The 18,766-nt window shown below is 37.2% G+C and overlaps 1 protein-coding gene across 1 annotated transcript in view; it reads left to right on the top strand.

Annotated features, from left to right (window-relative positions):
* The window catches only part of CTNNA3 (catenin alpha 3), a 471,555-nt gene that overhangs the window by 403,228 nt on the left and 49,561 nt on the right, over window positions 1–18,766 (top strand). Inside the window, exons 14-15 of the mRNA XM_026851990.1 lie at window positions 9,342–9,434; window positions 18,564–18,745. Of these exons, the coding sequence (XP_026707791.1) occupies window positions 9,342–9,434; window positions 18,564–18,745 (275 nt within the window). The remainder of the gene's footprint in view (window positions 1–9,341; window positions 9,435–18,563; window positions 18,746–18,766) is intronic.

The following is an 18,766-nucleotide window of genomic DNA, read 5'->3' as shown; positions in this document are numbered from 1 at the left end:
TCTGCTATGGTTCCTACAGACCAGGATGCTGTTTATGTTCTTTGCTGCCAGGGCACACTGCTGGCTCATGCCCAGTTTGCTGTGTGCCAAGATCCCCAGGCCCTTTTCAGCTGATCAGGCGGCAAGGATGCGCAGCCAGGCAGCCCCAGCTTTTGTTTGTAGCAAGGGGTTCACCCTTCTTAACTGCCAGACTGAATTTATCCTTGGTGAAGTTTATAATATTCCCATCAGCCCATTCCTACAGTGTGCATAAATCCCTCTGAATGGCAGCTCTGCCCTTAAGCCTATCGACCAGTCCCCCAGTCTGGTGTCATCTGTACATTTGCTGTGTGAACTCCATCACCTCCTCTTGGTAAAGATCCCATACAGAACTGGCCTTAGGATAGACTTCTGTGGTACTCCGCTTGTTCCCAGCCACCAGGTAGGGTACAAACCATGAACCATTGCCCTCTGAAGCTTGATCATCTGACCGGTTTTTATCCATCTAGTTCAGCCATCCAAAGTCTAACTTTCCAACTTGGTTACAGAAACTAGGAGATTGTGCGGAGAGCCTTTCTAAATGATAGCCCTCATCCAGAAATGTGCGAGAAGGTAGTCAAGTTGATGAGGTGTAATTTACTCTTGGGAGTCATGCTGACTCCGCTTCATAGTCACCACTGTGTCTAGTCACCACTCCGAGGGGAGTCAGTCCATGATTTTCCCAGGGACTGAAGAGAGGCTGAGCAATCTGTACTTTCCCAGTCTGTCCTTTTTTAAAAATGGGAACCATAATGAATTTTTGAAGAGTCAAAATGCAACACATCTGTTTGGTTGCCTTTGGAATTAACCAGTCCCACAGTAATGATATAAATTAGACTGCTCTTAATACAAACAGATGTGATAGAGAAAACAAGTTCTATTCTCTTTTAATTTTCACATGTTGGAGTAATGTTTAGAAATAGTCTTCTATTTCAACTACAACTATAAAATTGGTAGGCCATATATAATTTACTTTATGAAGATTACTGGCAAAAGTGAGCACAACAGCTCATTTGGCTTTTCACTACCTGTTTTCAAGCAACGTAAGTATTGCCATTATAAATCAAATGTCTTAACTAGCTTCCCACTAGATTGAGTAAATGTATGTCAACCCAGCAGAGGGAACAGGGAATACATTTAGAACAACAAATCACTTGTATTAAAAGCTACTAATCTGTTCTTGTTAATTATTAATTTTCTGAGTTTAAAATGGAAGCTTCTAAGACATGCGGTGAAGTTTCCTACTTAATAATCATAAGCGAAAGATACACACTGCATGGAGCTTTGTATCAGTTGTTGTGGTTTTCATGGAGTGAAGACTGGGACTTTGGATACCACAGAGGTGTATGATTGCAATAGCTGTGTTTGTTCATGTTTGTTCATGTTCATGTTTTGAATCTTAAAATATATTTTTAAATGTCATACCAGAAAGTGCTTCTGTGAAATAACTGGAAAAAGTAAACAAGGTTTCAATGTTCACAAGTGAGTCCTCAGGTACCTAATGAATATGAAAATCAGGTACCTCCTGATATCTTAGCTTCTTTTCCAAGGACACTGTTTCATTTTATAAAAACTTCTACTTCATCTATAAATCTTATCTTCCTCTATCTTTTGACCCTTATGGTTACAGTATCATTACTAGTTGTGATTTTCAGGCAACATTCAAGCTTCCACCAACTTTTTAGATTTAAATACGTGTTCAGTGCTTCTACAACAGCATGGATAGGTCAGTATTTTCAGGAATAAAAATCTCTTCTAATTGTTCTAGTCATTACGCAAGAGTGTCATGCCCACCAAGTGCCATCAGCACTTCAAGAGGTACAACCAAATCTCAATGAAGGAATGAAAACAGGGCTGAAATACAGGTTTCCAGCAAAAGAGGTTTAATTTAGGATAGAGTATAGGTACTAAAAATCTCTGTGCCAGTTTACTCAGCTGTGATAACCTCACAGTTTTTACTTTAAAAGGATTTTCAGAAGTCAGTTCTCAAAAATTTCACTTTAAACTTTACAATTACACTCCTCTCCTCACATCCTTCCTATGTGCCGGGCTGTTTCCTGAGAAGGCTGTTATCCTCCGTGAGAACTAAAGACACAGGAATTGTCACATTGAGTCAGGCTATTGATCTGCCCAGCTGTTTATAATGGTGATTAATCTTAATTTTTTGTCTTCATCTCCTGGAGCAGAATGTTATAAATTGTCTTATTGTTAAATGAACAAACTAAAGCTCCTAGCATCCAGTAGTAATAAGGTAAATTTTGTCCCATACTATGAGTTCATGACATCTATTATTTTTAAAACATCTTTACCATATAACATAATGGGTTTTTTTATTGAAAATATTTCCATCTTTCAGCATTGAAGGCCATACTTTATTCTTATCATTAATTAAATTGTTTGGTCTTCACCAAAGTTTGCGTTCTCACCACTAATATTACCTGAAATTACAGCTTAAATATATAAAAAATTATTTTGCACAATTTTCTCTGTTAGTAACAAGAACTGTTTACCACCGACATGTGAAAATGAACTATCTGTAATGTGTACAGGCTATGGCAGGATAATGATTTTGCCATTACATGATGACAGATTCCTTGCCAGCAGTCGGTGACACTACTGCTATCAAAGACAGAGCTCTGATCTCTGGTTTAATTAATCATTTCTTAGCTTTATATTCATATTATCCCAAATAACGTGGTACGCAAAAGATGTCATGTTAAGGGAAGCAGCAAGAATAGATTTCAAGAATAGATGTATGAACATTTTTGGTGATAAATAGGGGGAATGGTATTTGCCACAGCACTGTGATATCATAATATTGACAGATTAAGAGCACAGGATTTTAATGTGCCCTTTATAGTGTAGGATTTTATTGTTTTCAAAATAACACTCAAAATAATTGCTAAAAGCAAAAACCTGATAAGTGCTTTTAGTGAATAGATAGCAACAATTATATGAGTTTCTTACTAAATTAGTCAGGAAAAAACAAACAATGCTTACAATTTCTTGTTCTCCCTCTAGTGCATCAAAACTCTTCCCCTGGCAGCCTGTCATCTGGCAGAATTATACGTGGGATAACAGTGGTATTGTGTCTAATACACAAAAATATCAGACACTAGGTAAATATTTGCAGAGGGCCCATCTGTGACACATTTACCATAGTGTGTCACACTGAATGACATGCTGTTTGACACAATGAAATTTTCGAAATACGGGCATTAGTCAAACGTCCAGAGTAGAATAGATAATCTCTTTAAATCCATTCTGTTCTCAGTGAAAAACATAATAGACAAATTCTGATCCTCCTAGAGCGCATACAAGCATTTCTGTTGCTGCTGTGGTATTTACATACCACAAATACCTCTGTATTTGCAGTGGCGTAATAAAGATGTCACATCAGTTTAGCTCTTGTTAAGGTGTTAGTCTGCACTGCATTTTAGTATTCATTTGGAAAAAAGAATGACTGACAGGGGGTGTTGAAATCAAGATAAGATAAACCATAAGAGCACATAATGACAGTCTAAAGGTCAGCATTTAATTGAATGTTAGATAAGCAGAGATAGCTTCCTTGTTTCATGTCATGATGCCTCCTTGTCCATTTACATTGTGTATCTTGAGATTTTTAGACTTGACTCTGCATTTTTTTTTTACCATCCGAGACCCTTTATTTGCAGGATTGATGGTTTCATGGGTGTGTGTGACCTTTAAAAATGAATGATCTAGATAAAGTTGTTTGGATAATCACTTTTGAGGAGGTTTGAAACCTAGTCAAACACATTGTTCTACAAAGCTTGGATTAAAAAGCAAATGAACCAAAGAGCACATCTGCACCCAGCTTGGAAAGACTGGCAAAGATTTCAAAACTAAGGCCAGACCTTGGTTTTATGAATTATTCTCTTTAAAATCCGAGTAGAAAAGCAAATTAAAAGGTTTGTCATCAGAGGGTGTTTTTCATTTCATAGATGAAAAGGTAATTCATAGCCTGATATCACCCATGTGCAATAGTAATGACTTGCTGTTGCAGCTTGCAGTTGAATACCAGGAAGGTGTAAAATTCATCAGTACTAGACTTGGCTATAAATATGGTTTTGAGTCCTCAGCCCGAGTCTTCAGTAGCAAAACCATCGAGAATGCAGATTTATTACAAGCGTTGAACTGTGGAAAAGAATACACGCTACCTGCCTAACACATCAGCAGTAGTAATGTAATTTAAAATGTGTAGGGACATACGTGAATGCACTTTTGTTGGGGTCAACAAAGCCTTTTCACAAATGGCTGAAATCTCTCATAGAATCACAGGACAGGAGGCTGGGGCAGGCGTCCTGTCCTGTCTCACCCCTCCGCTCTTGCAGCCAGCTGTTACCTAACATTGTCTGTAAGCTGCTTAAGGTTCATCTTATAACTGATTTCTCCCCTCTTCCAGCACCCCTAGGGGAGACTATTCAAGAGTTCTGCTCGTATGACTGCTGGAAACCTTTTTCTAAATTTTTCCTATTTAAATTTATTTCCAGATTTTTTTACCACTGTGTTTCACGCATGGGTTTGTAGGTTGCTGCTGGCCAGAGTTGCACAGGACTTCATTTACCTCAACATTTTTCCTTACATTTATTGTAAATTCCATACTTTGTGTGCCTTGATAGTGAATTTGTCATTTATGCCTTGTCTTATCCTGTCAGTGACTACATCTACCTAATGCTCTTCCCTTTCTGTCACTTCAGTTGCTGAGTTTGTGTTGGAGGTTATGTACAGTTTATATCACTCAACCTTAAACAGGACTTTCAAATTCCTTCCATTCCAGTCCTCAAGCTCTGCTGTTCTTCCTGTTCAGAATTCCCATTCATGGATGATAGCACCCTATTTTGTGTTACAAGCCTTGGTAGCCCATACCAGTTTAAACATGCAATAACATTTTCTTACTGTAGCATTTAAAGCGAGTGTAGAATTCAGAACCAGCAGAGTTGCATTACGTTCAGTTTTCCCAATATGGAATGTTCAGATTCATATAAACAGATACATCTCTGTCTCAGGTATTTAATAAGTAGTGAATCATGAAAGCTATATTAAAAAAAAAAAAAAAATCACAAATCTTGCATTGAATTACATAAAAGAGCTTCCAAGGAGAGGAAACAATTGCGTAACTTCTTCTCTTGTTCTCATTATTATGGTGGGTGGGTTTTTTTCAATTTTTGATGCTTTATGTTGAGGCAGTCTGAAGCACAAATCCAGGCTGGGCGATGAGTGGATGGAGAGCAGCCCTGTGGAGGAGGACTTGTGGGTAGTAGTGGATGGAAAACTGACTGTGAGCCAGCAATGTGTGCTCACAGCCCAGAGACCCAACGGTGTGCTGGGCTGCACCTAGAGCAGGGTGGGCAGCAGGGCGAGGGGGGGATTCTCCCCCTCTGCTCCGCTCTGTGAGACCCCCCTGCAGGGCTGGGTCCAGCTCTGGGGCACCAACAGCAGAAGGACACGGACCTGCTTGAGCGGGGCCAGAGGAGGCCACGGAGATGCTCAGGGGGCTGGAGCACCCCCTGTGAGAACAGGCTGGGAGAGTTGGGGGGTTCAGCTGGAGAAGAGAAGGCTGCGGGGAGACCTTAGAGCGGCCCCCAGGGCTGGAAGGGGCTGCAGGAAAGGGGGGAGGGACTCTGGATCAGGGGGTGTGGGGATAGGACGAGGGGCAACGGGTTTAAACTGAAAGAGGGCAGATTTAGATGCGATATCAGGAAGAAATTCTTCCCTGTGAGGGCAGTGAGACACTGGCACAGGTTGCCCAGAGAAGCTGTGGCTGCCCCCTCCCTGGCAGGGCTCAAGGCCAGGTTGGACGGCGCTTTGGGCAACCTGGGCTGGTGGAAGGTGGCCCTGACCATGGCAGGGGGTTGGGACGGGATGATCTTTAAGGTCCCTTCCAACCCAGACCAGCCTGTGGTTCTATAAAATTGGCTATGTTTGGTCTTTAATAACTAGATAAGGTTTTTTTTCTGAACTCTACAATACCAATAGTTCAAAACCTGGCAGATCTAGACTTTGGAGAGAATGATTTGGGAAGAAGTCAATGGGAGTGCACTCTTTTGGCTAGAAAAATGGGATTTCTACAAGAAACTTCTCATCCCAGCCACAAATAAATTTTACTAACCTGAAAAGGGCATATGCATTATTAAAAAAAAAAATAAAATAAATGTTTTCTGACAACATTTGGGCCAAGAGGAGCTCAGAGATGAACCTGCTTGCATTTAGACTTTGACCTAATGTTCTGCATGTGAGTAAAGAATTGGAGAGTGAAACCTTATACCCATCCAGCTGGGAGGAGTTCTCTGTTCTACAACTTGGGGTTTGAAAGTGCCGTATCAGATTAACAGATTGATGGGTTTTCCTATGGACAACTTCCCTGAGACTGTCATTGAGAGATGTGTTATGCTAGTGTCATTTTCCTGTCCTCTTTGCTCTCTGTGGTTTCTGCATTTAGGCTGGTAATATTTATGTAGTTTGACTTAACAGAAAAATAGTATCAATGCTATCCTACAGAATTCTCTCAACTCCTCCTAAAATAATATATATACAGTTTGTTGTGGGGTGGTGATGGTATAAAGCTCTTACTGACATAACCTAAAATTCACTTATGAATAATGTGACTGTGTCAAAATTATTAACCATTCTGCCCTATCGCAACAACTTGCATTCCATATTTTATAGAAGGAAAAGAACCTATATTGGAAATGTGGGATTGTCAAACATTCGTGTTTTTACCCTGGAAGGAACGGTGACCTTCTACTTTGAATCCAACTTCATCATTCTTGGGAGAAAAAAAAATTGTAATTAACATTTAGAAAAAACTTAAGAATCACAATATATTTTTATATGTAATAACCAAGTATTGTGTAGCTTTAAAAAGAAAGTGATTTCTTTTTTTTTTTTTCAAATAACCTCTCACTGAATCAAGGCTGTTACCTTCCTGAGGGCCCTGGTCGGTGTAATCCTGAGAAGCTACAGTTAGTCTGGTTTAATACCCTTTCTGTTATTGGTCCTCTAATAAAAGTGTCTGTGTTTCAATTAAAGTGAGTTTGTGATAGGTTTTTTTTTTTTATTTCCTGGATATTCACCCACAACAAAATCTGGTTTTCCTTTCGCGCTGCAGGTTTTCAAACAATTTTTGCATGGTAACAGCTTTTAGCTACCGTGGAATTCTTAGCATGTCTAATTCCAGGGCTAAAGCTGAGAGACTTCATCACACTCTTAGTCTTTGCCTGAAAATAAAATGTTCCTTTTCCCTGCTTTACCAGTGTAGCATTACGTTCATCTTTACTCTCAAAACTGATGGCCTGTCTATTTTCTTGAGGAAGTCTAGGTGTATTTGACACCATCAGCATTATATTTCTGCCAGCTCGTGCATCTGCTTTGAGTTCTTTATTTCTCACAGTGTTATCTGATAGAAATTATTGTTATTTTGTTTAGTGAGTGAATTGACTTGTGTGCTCTTGAAGTAATGAAGTGCTATTTAAACCCTGTTTCAAGGCTGACACTGAAGTCTAGATGTTTATATACCACCCCTGAGCCACAGAGGCACTTTCTCAAATGATACGAACGTATGCAGGTGGATTTATTCAGGTTAATGTAGTGCCATTACCATGCTATGGACCCAGAAATAACAGAACCCTGCAACATCTCTCTCAGCAGGTCTTGTTTATATGTAACTTGACAGTAAAAAGAGAAAGGTGAGAACATAAAGCAATTCCGGATTAAAAAAATTATGTTTGACATGATTGAAAATTGGGTAAAAGTAATGACTGCAGATTTTTCTGCTTGTCTTTTGGTAGGGTCAGCTGCTAGTCCTTCTCTTGTAATGTTTCTCTTGGCATGTCAGGCTTTTGGGATACTAAAAATGTCAGGATTTCCTTCTAATTGGAACTCTATCTGTCAAGCTGGTAGTAGATCGTTCAGTAGTAGATCTGTCACCAGTTATGTATTGAGTCTGATTCTATATATTTTTGATTCTTTAAAATATGAATCTACTTGATAAAGGAAAATTTTTTGAGTGCCCTGTTGCACTGGCAGAGCCAATATATATATATATTTTTTTAATAATTTATAATCCCCGAAGTTTTGTGTGCTTCATTGTGTGGTGTTTTGTTAATATGAGTAAACTTGCTTTTAGTGTTTTATTTAGAGTTCTTTATATAGCCATACTTTTTGTACTGTTATGTATGGTAAAATTCAGAACCTCTGTGTCGAGATTTTATTTTTTTTTTTATAATAAGTTGGTCAGAAGGAGGAAATAAATGTGAAGTCCTGGATTGTATAGAAGGTTGTTCTTGTCATAAATTAAACAATGCTTTTGATGGAGTTGCTCATGTATGGTTGAAGAAATTAGTACCCAAAACCTAAGTTATCAAAGCAGGTTAATAGTTTAAGGGTTGTGAAAGTCTTATATGCTGAATAAAGTGTAAACGTATTTACCTAATGCTGTTGGGATTAACTTTCCTTTGTTGAGAAGATCGCTTGATAACATTAATTGATACTTGTAAGAACTATTTCTTCCGATCCACCTACAGGCAAAAAACAGCCCTAAGAAAACATCACAACAGTAGGAAAGGAGAGCAAATCATCATAATGCAAATGTGTATAAACTGGTGTTGCTTAAATAGCAGTTAAGGTCTCTGGAAGGAACAGACAGTGGCATATGAAATAATGCCATGTATACAAATAGCAAATTAGGACCACTTAATTTTTCCAGTAGTGCAGGGACTTGTGCTGCTTGATAGCATCGAGAGGTGACACATTCAAAACTGGGGAAGAGGTGTTCCTTCCCTCCCAGAGTGCACAGCTGGCTTTGAGCACCACTTGATGTCAGGATTCTGAAGCCTCTTGCTCCCACTGACAGTATATTCAGCCCTTTCAAGGGCCTGCTGTGTCCAACATGAAGATGGGAGGGTGGACACATGAATATTTCCAGACAGTGAATTAGTACAAAAACTTGTAAAAAAAAAGTAGAACAATCGTTTGGTTCTAAAAATCTAGGCATCCTTTCTTGTAATGTAAAGGTTTCTTGTAAGACGCCTTTGCTAGCAGCAATGACGTGATGTTTAAACACAATCTAACTTCCTGAAGTACCAACTTTAAAAGTCAGCCTTTTAATTAAAGCAGGGCTGATCTGAACTAGTTCAAAGCTGTCTGACATGATTTGATTTTAGTTAGCATTTAGCAACCAGTGCACTGCTAGAACAGGACTGGGTTTTGTTTGTCAGACATTTTTTTAGCCCGAATGATAATGTATGTTTGACGTTACCAACCATAAAAGAGAATAACCCATTCCTACATTTTTTTTTCCCCAGACACCTGAGGAGCTAGAAGATGTATCTGACCTTGAAGAAGACCATGATGCCCGTAGCCGTACAAGTATTCAGACTGAAGGGAAAACTGACAGAGTATGTATTACATCAGTTTATTTTAAAAGCAATTTGATGATGGGGGAAAATGCTATTGTGTTATTGTTCCTATGAAGCCACTTAAAGTCATGCAGTGAATCATTAAAATCTTATTCAACTCTTAATAGATTTCTGAAAATGTGCAGAGGGCATAAAACTGATGTGTATGACCTGAAAGAGAAAAAGACAGTGTAATTAAGTTGTAAATTCTTGGTGAACATCTAAATTAGACAGAAAAATTCTTACACTTACAGAATGAAATTCTAAGAGGTTACAGTTTCATAAATGTGGCTTGGTCTAATAGAAGCTAGGTTAATGAGGATTTTTTAATATCTGGGTCTTAGTGAAGCCTGCAACATGTATTAACCAAAATAATCTCTACGTATGAAAAAGTTCACATGCATAGAAGAGAATGTGATATATCTGGAATACGCCACTGCTGTGCGTGAGTTACAGACTTTTCGTGCTGTGGTCATGTGTGAAACTATTCTATAGTTTATTGATTAAGTAGTGAATACACGAACTGTGAAAAACTTAATACAATACTTGACAATTTCTGTATTTCTGGAAGTTCTGAATCTGTTTTTCCTGTCGTATCATAATTTAAGACTTCACTGCATTACTGTTTTTTGTTTATTTTTAATATTCAAACATTCAAGAGCCTGAAAACATCTTTGAGATAGTAGGTTTCTTGGTACAAAATGGATGCATTTAGCAAACATTAATCTTCTTTATGTTTCCACTTTAAATAATATTTCAGCAAAACTGTGCACAATTCACAACTTTCCGAAGTGCAAAAATCCATGGGGCCAGACATGTCTACTTCATTACTTGTTTGCTCAATACCTAGTGAAATAAGAGATCTCTCACATTTGATTGATTCTAATATTATTCCCATAATGGAAATTATAAATGATAGAACTAGTTGGTAAAAAGCAAAACTTTTCAGTATAAAAAGAATTATGTCAAGAAAATGGCGTTTTAATTCACATCTGGTTTTCAGCAACTTTTTTTTTTTTTTTATTCAACAAACACAAGTATTTTCTTTATTAAGACCCTAAATACTAATGAAAAAGCACTAACCAAAATGAATGTTGTTCACTTGTGTTGCATATGTGCATATCAGTTATATGTTAATTCACTGTCAGTTGGTTCTTAAAACATTGTGAGAAATGTAACAACTACGTGAAAGATCACCTCATGCAGTGTTATTACTCAATAAATATAATTGGCAGTTAAATTATACTAGCTGCCCTTTCCAATTTAAATTACTCTTTGTAAATGTTAGCACATTTTCCTCATATTACAGGCTAAAATCTCTATTGTAGTTAGGAAAGGCAAGGTTTTCCTTCAAAATGTTATCCCTATAAGATGCTATGAGTTTGTCTGGAACGCGTACAAACGATGTGTCTGCATCTTTTCATAAATATCCCGTATTCAATGCACTTGCAGTTTTTCTCTCACTGGGCAAACAGACTTAGTAGTTTGTAGATGTTTATTATCACGATGTAGTAACAAAAGATTCACTAAAGCTTTAAAAGATCATATTTTCAAACATTGGGTGTGGAGGTGGAAGGGACCATTGTTTGTAGATGAATTATCATTAATACATTTGAAAAAAAACCCAGTATTTTAACAGTATAGGATGAATGTTTCTGTTTTTTTTTTTTTTTTTTTTCCATGTATCCCCAAAATAATAAAATCACTGTAAATGTTCCTTTTGGGGGGATCTAGATGGCAAGTCATTGCTTAAGGCCTGATTCTATACCTTTACTTGGGAACAATTTCTGTAAATTATGCTATCAGAGCCATAAGTGGCACATTACACCCCGAGATTAATAGAAGAATATAGCTTTGACTAAATTAGATACCCTCTCGGCCTAAATCAACGTATTGACAAAAACTTTCACGTACATTTATTTTTAAACAAATGTCTGAGCAAATCCATTCGCTGCTGCAGGAAATGTAAACAATGATTTAAGGCCTCTTTGTTTGGCCTGCTATTTGATATTGATATTTAAAGATTTATACCTAGAACCTATTTAGCGATATGAGGAATGTCTATAAGGAAGATAGATTTTAAGGTTTAGACAGGGATTGTTTTGCATTCTGCAGCAGATTCCTGTGGCTTTGTGAGGCTCTTGCATGCGGTGGTAACACCACGAATGACTGTGTTCCAGAACTGGTATGGCAAGATCGCAGAGTAACCCTTTTTCCTCCGTGAGTTCTTTCTCTTGGGCATTTCCGCTACAGTAACTCAATTTTATCTATACGTATCTGCCTCAGTACTAGTTCTGCATAACAGCACTCTTGATTCTTCTTGCTGTGTCAAGGGTGTCGTATTTTCTCCTTTGTCACATCTCTCACTGTTCCAACAAGGAACTAGTGCCTATGAAAATGCCTTTTTTTCCTTTCTTTTTATCGCAACGTAAAAAGTCTGTAAAAGCAGATGTGATGTGCATATGCCGCTTGTAACAAAGGCTACATATTAACTTAGCAAATCTCATTTTCCTCATGTAGGAAAAAAAATCATATGTTATTAATTATAACTTCTTCAGAATCTATCTCTCCATAGAGAGAGTATAGGTTAGTGGTGAGAGAGCAGGACTGAGATTTGACCTTGTATTTATGTTCCTGACTCTGCAAGTATACAGGTAATCTTGGACATATTACTTCATTGATCTTCCCCTCAGATAATTCCACATCTCTAGGATGAATATGATTGTGCTTACGGCGCTATCCCACACCATGGGATACAGGTTAACCTGTGCAATGTGCTGTGACATCTCTCAGTAATAAAATTGGATACCAATACTGGTGATTATTTTAACAGTTTTATATCCTTGAAGAAGATCCTTAGGAAAAATCCTTAGCTACTATAAAAAAAAAGGTGCTGCTTGTGGATCCAAGGGTTAACACGGTTTTTCTCAGCTGAAAGTTAGATACTCCTCTGGTTGTTGTGTCTAATTTGTGTAGTTACTCTGCAAGCTTATCACACGGCAATTTTGCTTGAGGAAATTTATGCCATCATGATCAGTGTAATTCTATTGAGATAGTAGCTTATTATCATATGATTTTGCATTGAAGAGAAGGTCAAGAATTTGCCTAGTTAATTTTCAGGCTTAAAAGACAATGTACATTCTGATGATAGGAGAAAATGTATTTTAAGTGTTTAAAGTTACTAAATTAGTGAAGAGCTTAGCTTAATTTCAAAGTTATTGCTACAGGTTAGGTGTTCATATTGGAGAAGCGGCAAAATATTTTAGCTCATAACACAATCCACTTAGAGATGATAAGAGCAGAAATGCTTTCAGGCAACCACCCACCCACACTTTTTTCTCGGAGTTCTGCAGACAGTTTTGTGAATACATAGACAAAAATGTCTGAGAATAAGATCTTCTTTTATACAGATTTGTTGCATACCATGTTTATGCAACAATTCAGGGCCAAGGAAAAGTTGACTCAGTGTGTATTACTGTAATTGAGAAAATCCAGACTGAATTATTTCATGGTTTTATTTTTATTCCATCTTAAACACAGTAATGATTAATATATGTCTAAAAATATATTTAGCCTTGAAAAGATGGCCATATAAAGGTCTTACCAAAATCTTTTGTAAGAGAGGCTGAACATAGAAGCGAACACCTATTGGTACTTGCTTAAAAAAACTACTTAGGGAAGTTAATTTGCCATCAAATTAATTAGCTATTCTTATTCAAGTAACAGATACTTTACATCTTGGTTCCTATGTTAGTATAAATGCTGGCATACTTTAACAGGAAGCTTGTGCTGTTTTGTTAATAAAAAAGCTAAGGTTAAAATATTTTGTAAGTTTAATTTTTATCAAAGCCACACACAAGCTTGAAATCCTGATGATAAGAATTCAAGCATAATGCAAATATTTACTGTAATTTTGAGTAAATTCTATGAGTAGTAATTTGACACAATATATGGCAAAAGATTCCCTGTCCAGAGTCATGATCTATCAAAAACATTTCATTTTCTTGCGAATTCTTAAATTACCCCATTTCAATGAAGAGATGAAGTTAATGGAGGACTCAAGGTAGGACTGGAAAGAACCCCAGGAAGTAGGCTAATCCAGACATTTGTCCCAAATTTAACTAAATATACTTCTTCCTGAAACATACGTATATAAGAGCAATTGCATTGTTCTCTCTATGTTGCTCATTATTGGAAAGGTTTTTTTCTTTATACTTTGTATGTTGCATGTTAGTACTAGTCTTATCTGCAATGGACAGAGGATGTGTGGTTTCCTTTCTGTATGTTTGGTTTTTTTGGGTTTTTTTTTTTTGTACTTGTAGATCCTTTTTCTGTGTCCTCTCTATTTTCTAAACTCCAGATTAAATAACTCAAATTCCCTTCATTTATCCTTTAAGATCCTTATCCTTTAAGTGGTTTCTGTATGTCGTCTTGCTCTCTTTTTCTTTCCTCTGCATGCTCTTCAGCTGGTTAATGACTTGTTGAATTTTGTATCCAGACTATTTATTTGCTAAATGCATTACGCCGGCTGTGGTCTCAACAACAAGCACCAGTATAAGGTTTACATTATTTTCTTCTGTACACACACTAAAGAATAATTTTTGTATGAGATTTGCCTATTTGTAAAGAGCACAACATTTTGATCAACTAAAAATCAGAACCACTGATAACTGGTTTTGTCTCAGTTCCATGTGTGTATTGGTGATTCTTCTTAGGTGTAAAATCTACTTGTCTCACCTGAAATACATCCTTATATTTTTTTCAGATTGGTTCTCAAGTTTCTCAAGATCTCTTTAAACCAGTGTAAACCAGGGCTCTTGAACTGCAAATGTGTGATGTTGTACTCTTGGTTCTATCACCCATGCCATTAGTGAAAATACTGAATAATGGCAGAGCCAAGGGCAGGTTTCTTCAGAATTTCACCTGATGGATCCCTCTGGTTTGGCATGCATTCGTGATAAGTAGTCGCTGAGCACTTTTCTAATCAGTATCACATCCATCCAATGGCAGTTAAATCTAGATCATATCTCCCTAGATTATATTAAATGAGGATGACATGAGAACCAGTGACAAAACCCTAGTGAAACCCAGATTTATGAAATGTTCTTCTTCATCTATAGGCTTATTACTCTGGGACAAAGAGAGATTAGATAAATAATAAGAAATTAGATAAATGGCACAATTTCCTCAGCTAAGTCAACCTTTTCCGTGAAGGACGATGCAAAAATGGCATTAAACAGTTTGTTCTATTATCTTCCAATACCTTTACCTCTCTATCCAATTATACTGTAGCTAAAAATATGCAAGAACTGCCATGGCAGCATACATGAGGCACTCTGAACTTGTTTGGAGAATGCTGGACTTCAGCAGGCATGCTACAATTCTTAAAAATGGGAGAAGACAACCGGTGACAGCAGGTTGTAAACTTTAAAGAAATTCAGCTTCTCCCAACTGTCAGTATCACACACCCACACAGTTCATCTCCAGGGAACATCCTGTGTATGTAGTTTGCCATGAATTGTTGAATATCCACCGTTCTCTCTTTCACCTTTTTATCCAAACTTGAACAATTATTCACTCGGTAGAAAAAATATAACGTTTTGTAAAATGGAGTGAACACATTTTACTCATTTTAACAGAATCACTTCTGACTCTGTGCTGTATTCAAGAAATGTACTTACATACTGACATTCAAAACACATCTGTAAGTGTTTATCTCATGCTCGCCTTTGTGATAAAATGTCATCAACCGATGTGATCTACAAAGTTCGTCCAAGAAAAAACGATTAAAGGTCACAATTGAAACCATTTTAAGACAGTTTGTCTGAAATGTTTTACTGTCATTTGAGCGATTTGGAGGGATCTTGTTCACTTCCAACGGTTGTTCAGCGGACTGCAGCAGAGGTGCGAGAACATAGTGGAGATGGCTTGCTCTGGCTGCTGAGGCTGTGGTGGAATGAAAAGCTTAGCTCTCAACTAAGGCAAAACAGGGACGTGAATCAGATCTTTGGGGATCTATGCCATTATCTTATAACTACAGAGTGTGAAGAGCATGTTATTTTGTATTATTGCTTATAAAAGCTCTGAAAATTTTTTCATGCTCTCCATCAAGGGAGTGGGGTTTGTTTTCTTTGTAACCTGCAAAATTATAGAAAAACACAGGTTTTCTCTTTTATTCTCTATAGTTATGTGATACACCGCAACCTGCAAAGAAGGAAGTGTTAAATACTTTTCAAAGGGAGGTTCTTCCCTTTGAAAAGAATATCTGGCTTGCCTCTGTCTCACTCAGAAGGAGTTTCTGATAACACAAAAAAAATTGCCTGAATGTATTGTGCTACTTTCTGTTGCTTTTCTTTCCTTCTTGCCTCTCTCTAAATGACAAGAATTTTGGTGATGTGGATCTACCCAGGCGTTTTTTTTTAGGGGATCAGGAAAGAAAAAAGTACATGTCAGTCTAAGACTTGGAGAGAATAATCATAAGTTTATATGAAAGTCAATTCCTTAGAGTGTAGCCAGGGACAAAGGTCGGCAAAGGGACAGTTCTTTGGGATGGCATCTCATTGGTGAGTAATACACCAGTGAGAGAAGAGTCAACATCTTCACCAACCTGTTACTCCCTACGTGTCCTCTGTTTTTATCCTTATGTGGATAATTTGATCTGACCTTAAAATGTTGGCATCTGTGAGAGTGAATTGACTGAAATTTGGAAGGGGCTGAAATGAAATGAAACACCAATCTCACATGGTAAATCAAGTTGCAAATGGGACAATGCAAGTAACCCCAGTGTTGGAGACTCCCAGGCACCAGGGATAAATAGCCTTATGAAAAGTTAATTCAAGGGAATTAAAGAAAAAAATATATACTGTCATTTGGTTTTGTGTTTTTGGTTTGTTGGTTTTTTTTTTGTTTTTTTTTTTTTGTAATAGAAGAAAGAAAAATACCAAAAATATAACTTCTCCTCTCACCTAGTTTTGACTCTGTTATCTGCTACTGCAATAAAAAAGCATTTTGTCTTAGAAGTAATGAAAAAATCATTTTCTCCTGGTGGACAAATTAAACCTGCACTCATGTAACAGCAGTCATTCAGTTCAGATATTTATTTCACATTTACTGTTATGTTATCCACTCTGATACAAAACAAAAATCTGTGTTTAAAAGGCTGTGTATACAATTGTTTTATTTTATTGCTGTACATGCTTTTAAATCAGTATGAGGAAAATGAAAGAAAAGTCAAGGTCAGAATTGTAGTTTCCTTTGCCCCTTTGTTCCAGTGGATAATGTGTCTCATTTCACCAGAAACTCATTATTGCTGGCACATAGCAGGATATTGTATGTCACATTTCCCTCATTAAAATGTCATCTTTCTTGTGGTTTCCAGAGCTAGGCCTGTGTTCTTGAACTCAAAACACTATTGAAGCTAGGGGCTAGGAAATACTACAAGCATCCACAAATCAGCAAATATGTATTAGATTATAAAAAGGGGTACTCCAGTTCTCTTGACGCTGTAGCCCAACTCTTATTTTTGCCTTTTTCATACCTTTCCCAGCAAGCTTATCCTATGGACATGAGGAAAATGTGTCTTGGTCTTCTCTGGTCTGTTGGTTTTTTGTTTGGTTGGGTTTTTTTTGTTGTTGTTTTGTTTTGTTTTGTTTTTTTTAACAAAACAGGAAAAGTATTATTTAAAATAGGTACACATTCTAATTCTGTGACTGCAATTGTAACATACCTTGGGAGACCTGTAATTTCCCGTAATTCATATAAACGAGAAAATTAACCTTGTGACAGAGTGATTCCAGCATAAATAAAATAACTGAAATGGCATGGCTTGAAAAACATGCACATCACATATTAAACTGCTTACCTGTTATTATAAGTAATTCTGCCACTGCCTTAACTTTTTGTTTTATGGATGTCACATAATGTTTTATGATCAAGAATAAATCACAAAATATTTATTGTTAAATTACAGGGTAATTACAGTGTGTTAGTATTTGCTGTGTGTAACCGTGAGTTCCTGATGGCTTGCAGTGCAAGAGGTGGCCGCTTCACAGAGAAGGTGCTGGATAAAAACCACTCTGTCAGTAGAGCCACCAAGACCGACAGGCTGGGGCAGAAGGCGCTATGAAGGGCCAGGACTGCCGCGTAGCCTCATAATATCTTACCCACTGTCTGCTGCCTGGCCTGTTTCTGACACCGGAGGTATATCTGGCCCTTGTCCGCAGCAGGCAGATAATCCTGCTCATGAAGAATATTAAATACAATATTTCTCTCACCTGCTGCACTTTCAGAAGTTGTTTCACTCTTTATATATTAAATAAAATGTAGGAAGAATACATGCATTCAGCATGTTCTGATTCCGTAGTCTGACCTTGCACAAAACGTACCACTTTTCTAGCTGTGATAAACCTTTGTTTGAATCACTTTTAGCTGCTGGAATGTTTGCAAACGGTCCGATCTGGAGCCACAAGTTATAGGGCTGTGTCCTGCCTGAACCCAGTCTAGCTGGGGCTTTATTTGAATATTGGATGTTTTCGTATTGGCATTCAAGGTACTTTGTTGGTAACCTTATTCACATACTGATTTCTGACACGCTCATCTATTTATTCATCTTCTTCAAAGACTGAAGTGCTTATTCGAGTAATTAAGTCTTTCTCAGTTCTTAAAATGATATTGTAAAACCTTCACAGGAGAGAGGACAAGCATACCGGAAAGTTTTAGGACAATTAAACCTTTTCTTTCCTACCTGAAAGAATACTGCATTTTGTATAATACTGCAAAACACTTAGGCTTCTTCATCTGTAAGAAAAAAGGAAAATCTATCAATCATATTTCATAAAGGATCTTTGGAAAAATTTATTCTTTCTCTCACCACCTTAATATTAATGGTTTCATGGACATGACTGTCCCCATTACTCTGAGGTAATTTATTTGGCCCAACCCAATGCTAGCATACAGATTTTGAAATTCAGAAGTGCTCAGGCTGGAGCAGTTGGCTCAGGCCATGGTGTGTTTAAACTATATATTTAATAATATCCAGGGATTTTATAAGAAAAATACTAATTTTTCATTAAAAAATAGATATATACTCTGACATACATATTTTGCAAATAAAATTATTTTATGTTTCAGGCCAAGATGACTCAACTGCCAGAGGCTGAAAAGGAAAAGATAGCTGAGCAAGTGGCTGACTTCAAAAAAGTTAAGAGTAAGCTTGATGCAGAGATTGAAATATGGGATGATACCAGCAATGACATCATTGTTTTGGCCAAGAGGATGTGTGTAATTATGATGGAGATGACTGACTTCACAAGGTAATTACGCAAAAAAAGGGT

The sequence above is a fragment of the Athene cunicularia genome (assembly GCF_003259725.1).
Source record: "Athene cunicularia isolate RWA chromosome 6 unlocalized genomic scaffold, athCun1 chr6_part2, whole genome shotgun sequence".
Lineage (NCBI taxonomy): Eukaryota > Metazoa > Chordata > Aves > Strigiformes > Strigidae > Athene > Athene cunicularia.
The sequence above is the reverse complement of the archived record's forward strand: the minus strand, read 5'-3'. Positions and strand labels throughout refer to the sequence as shown.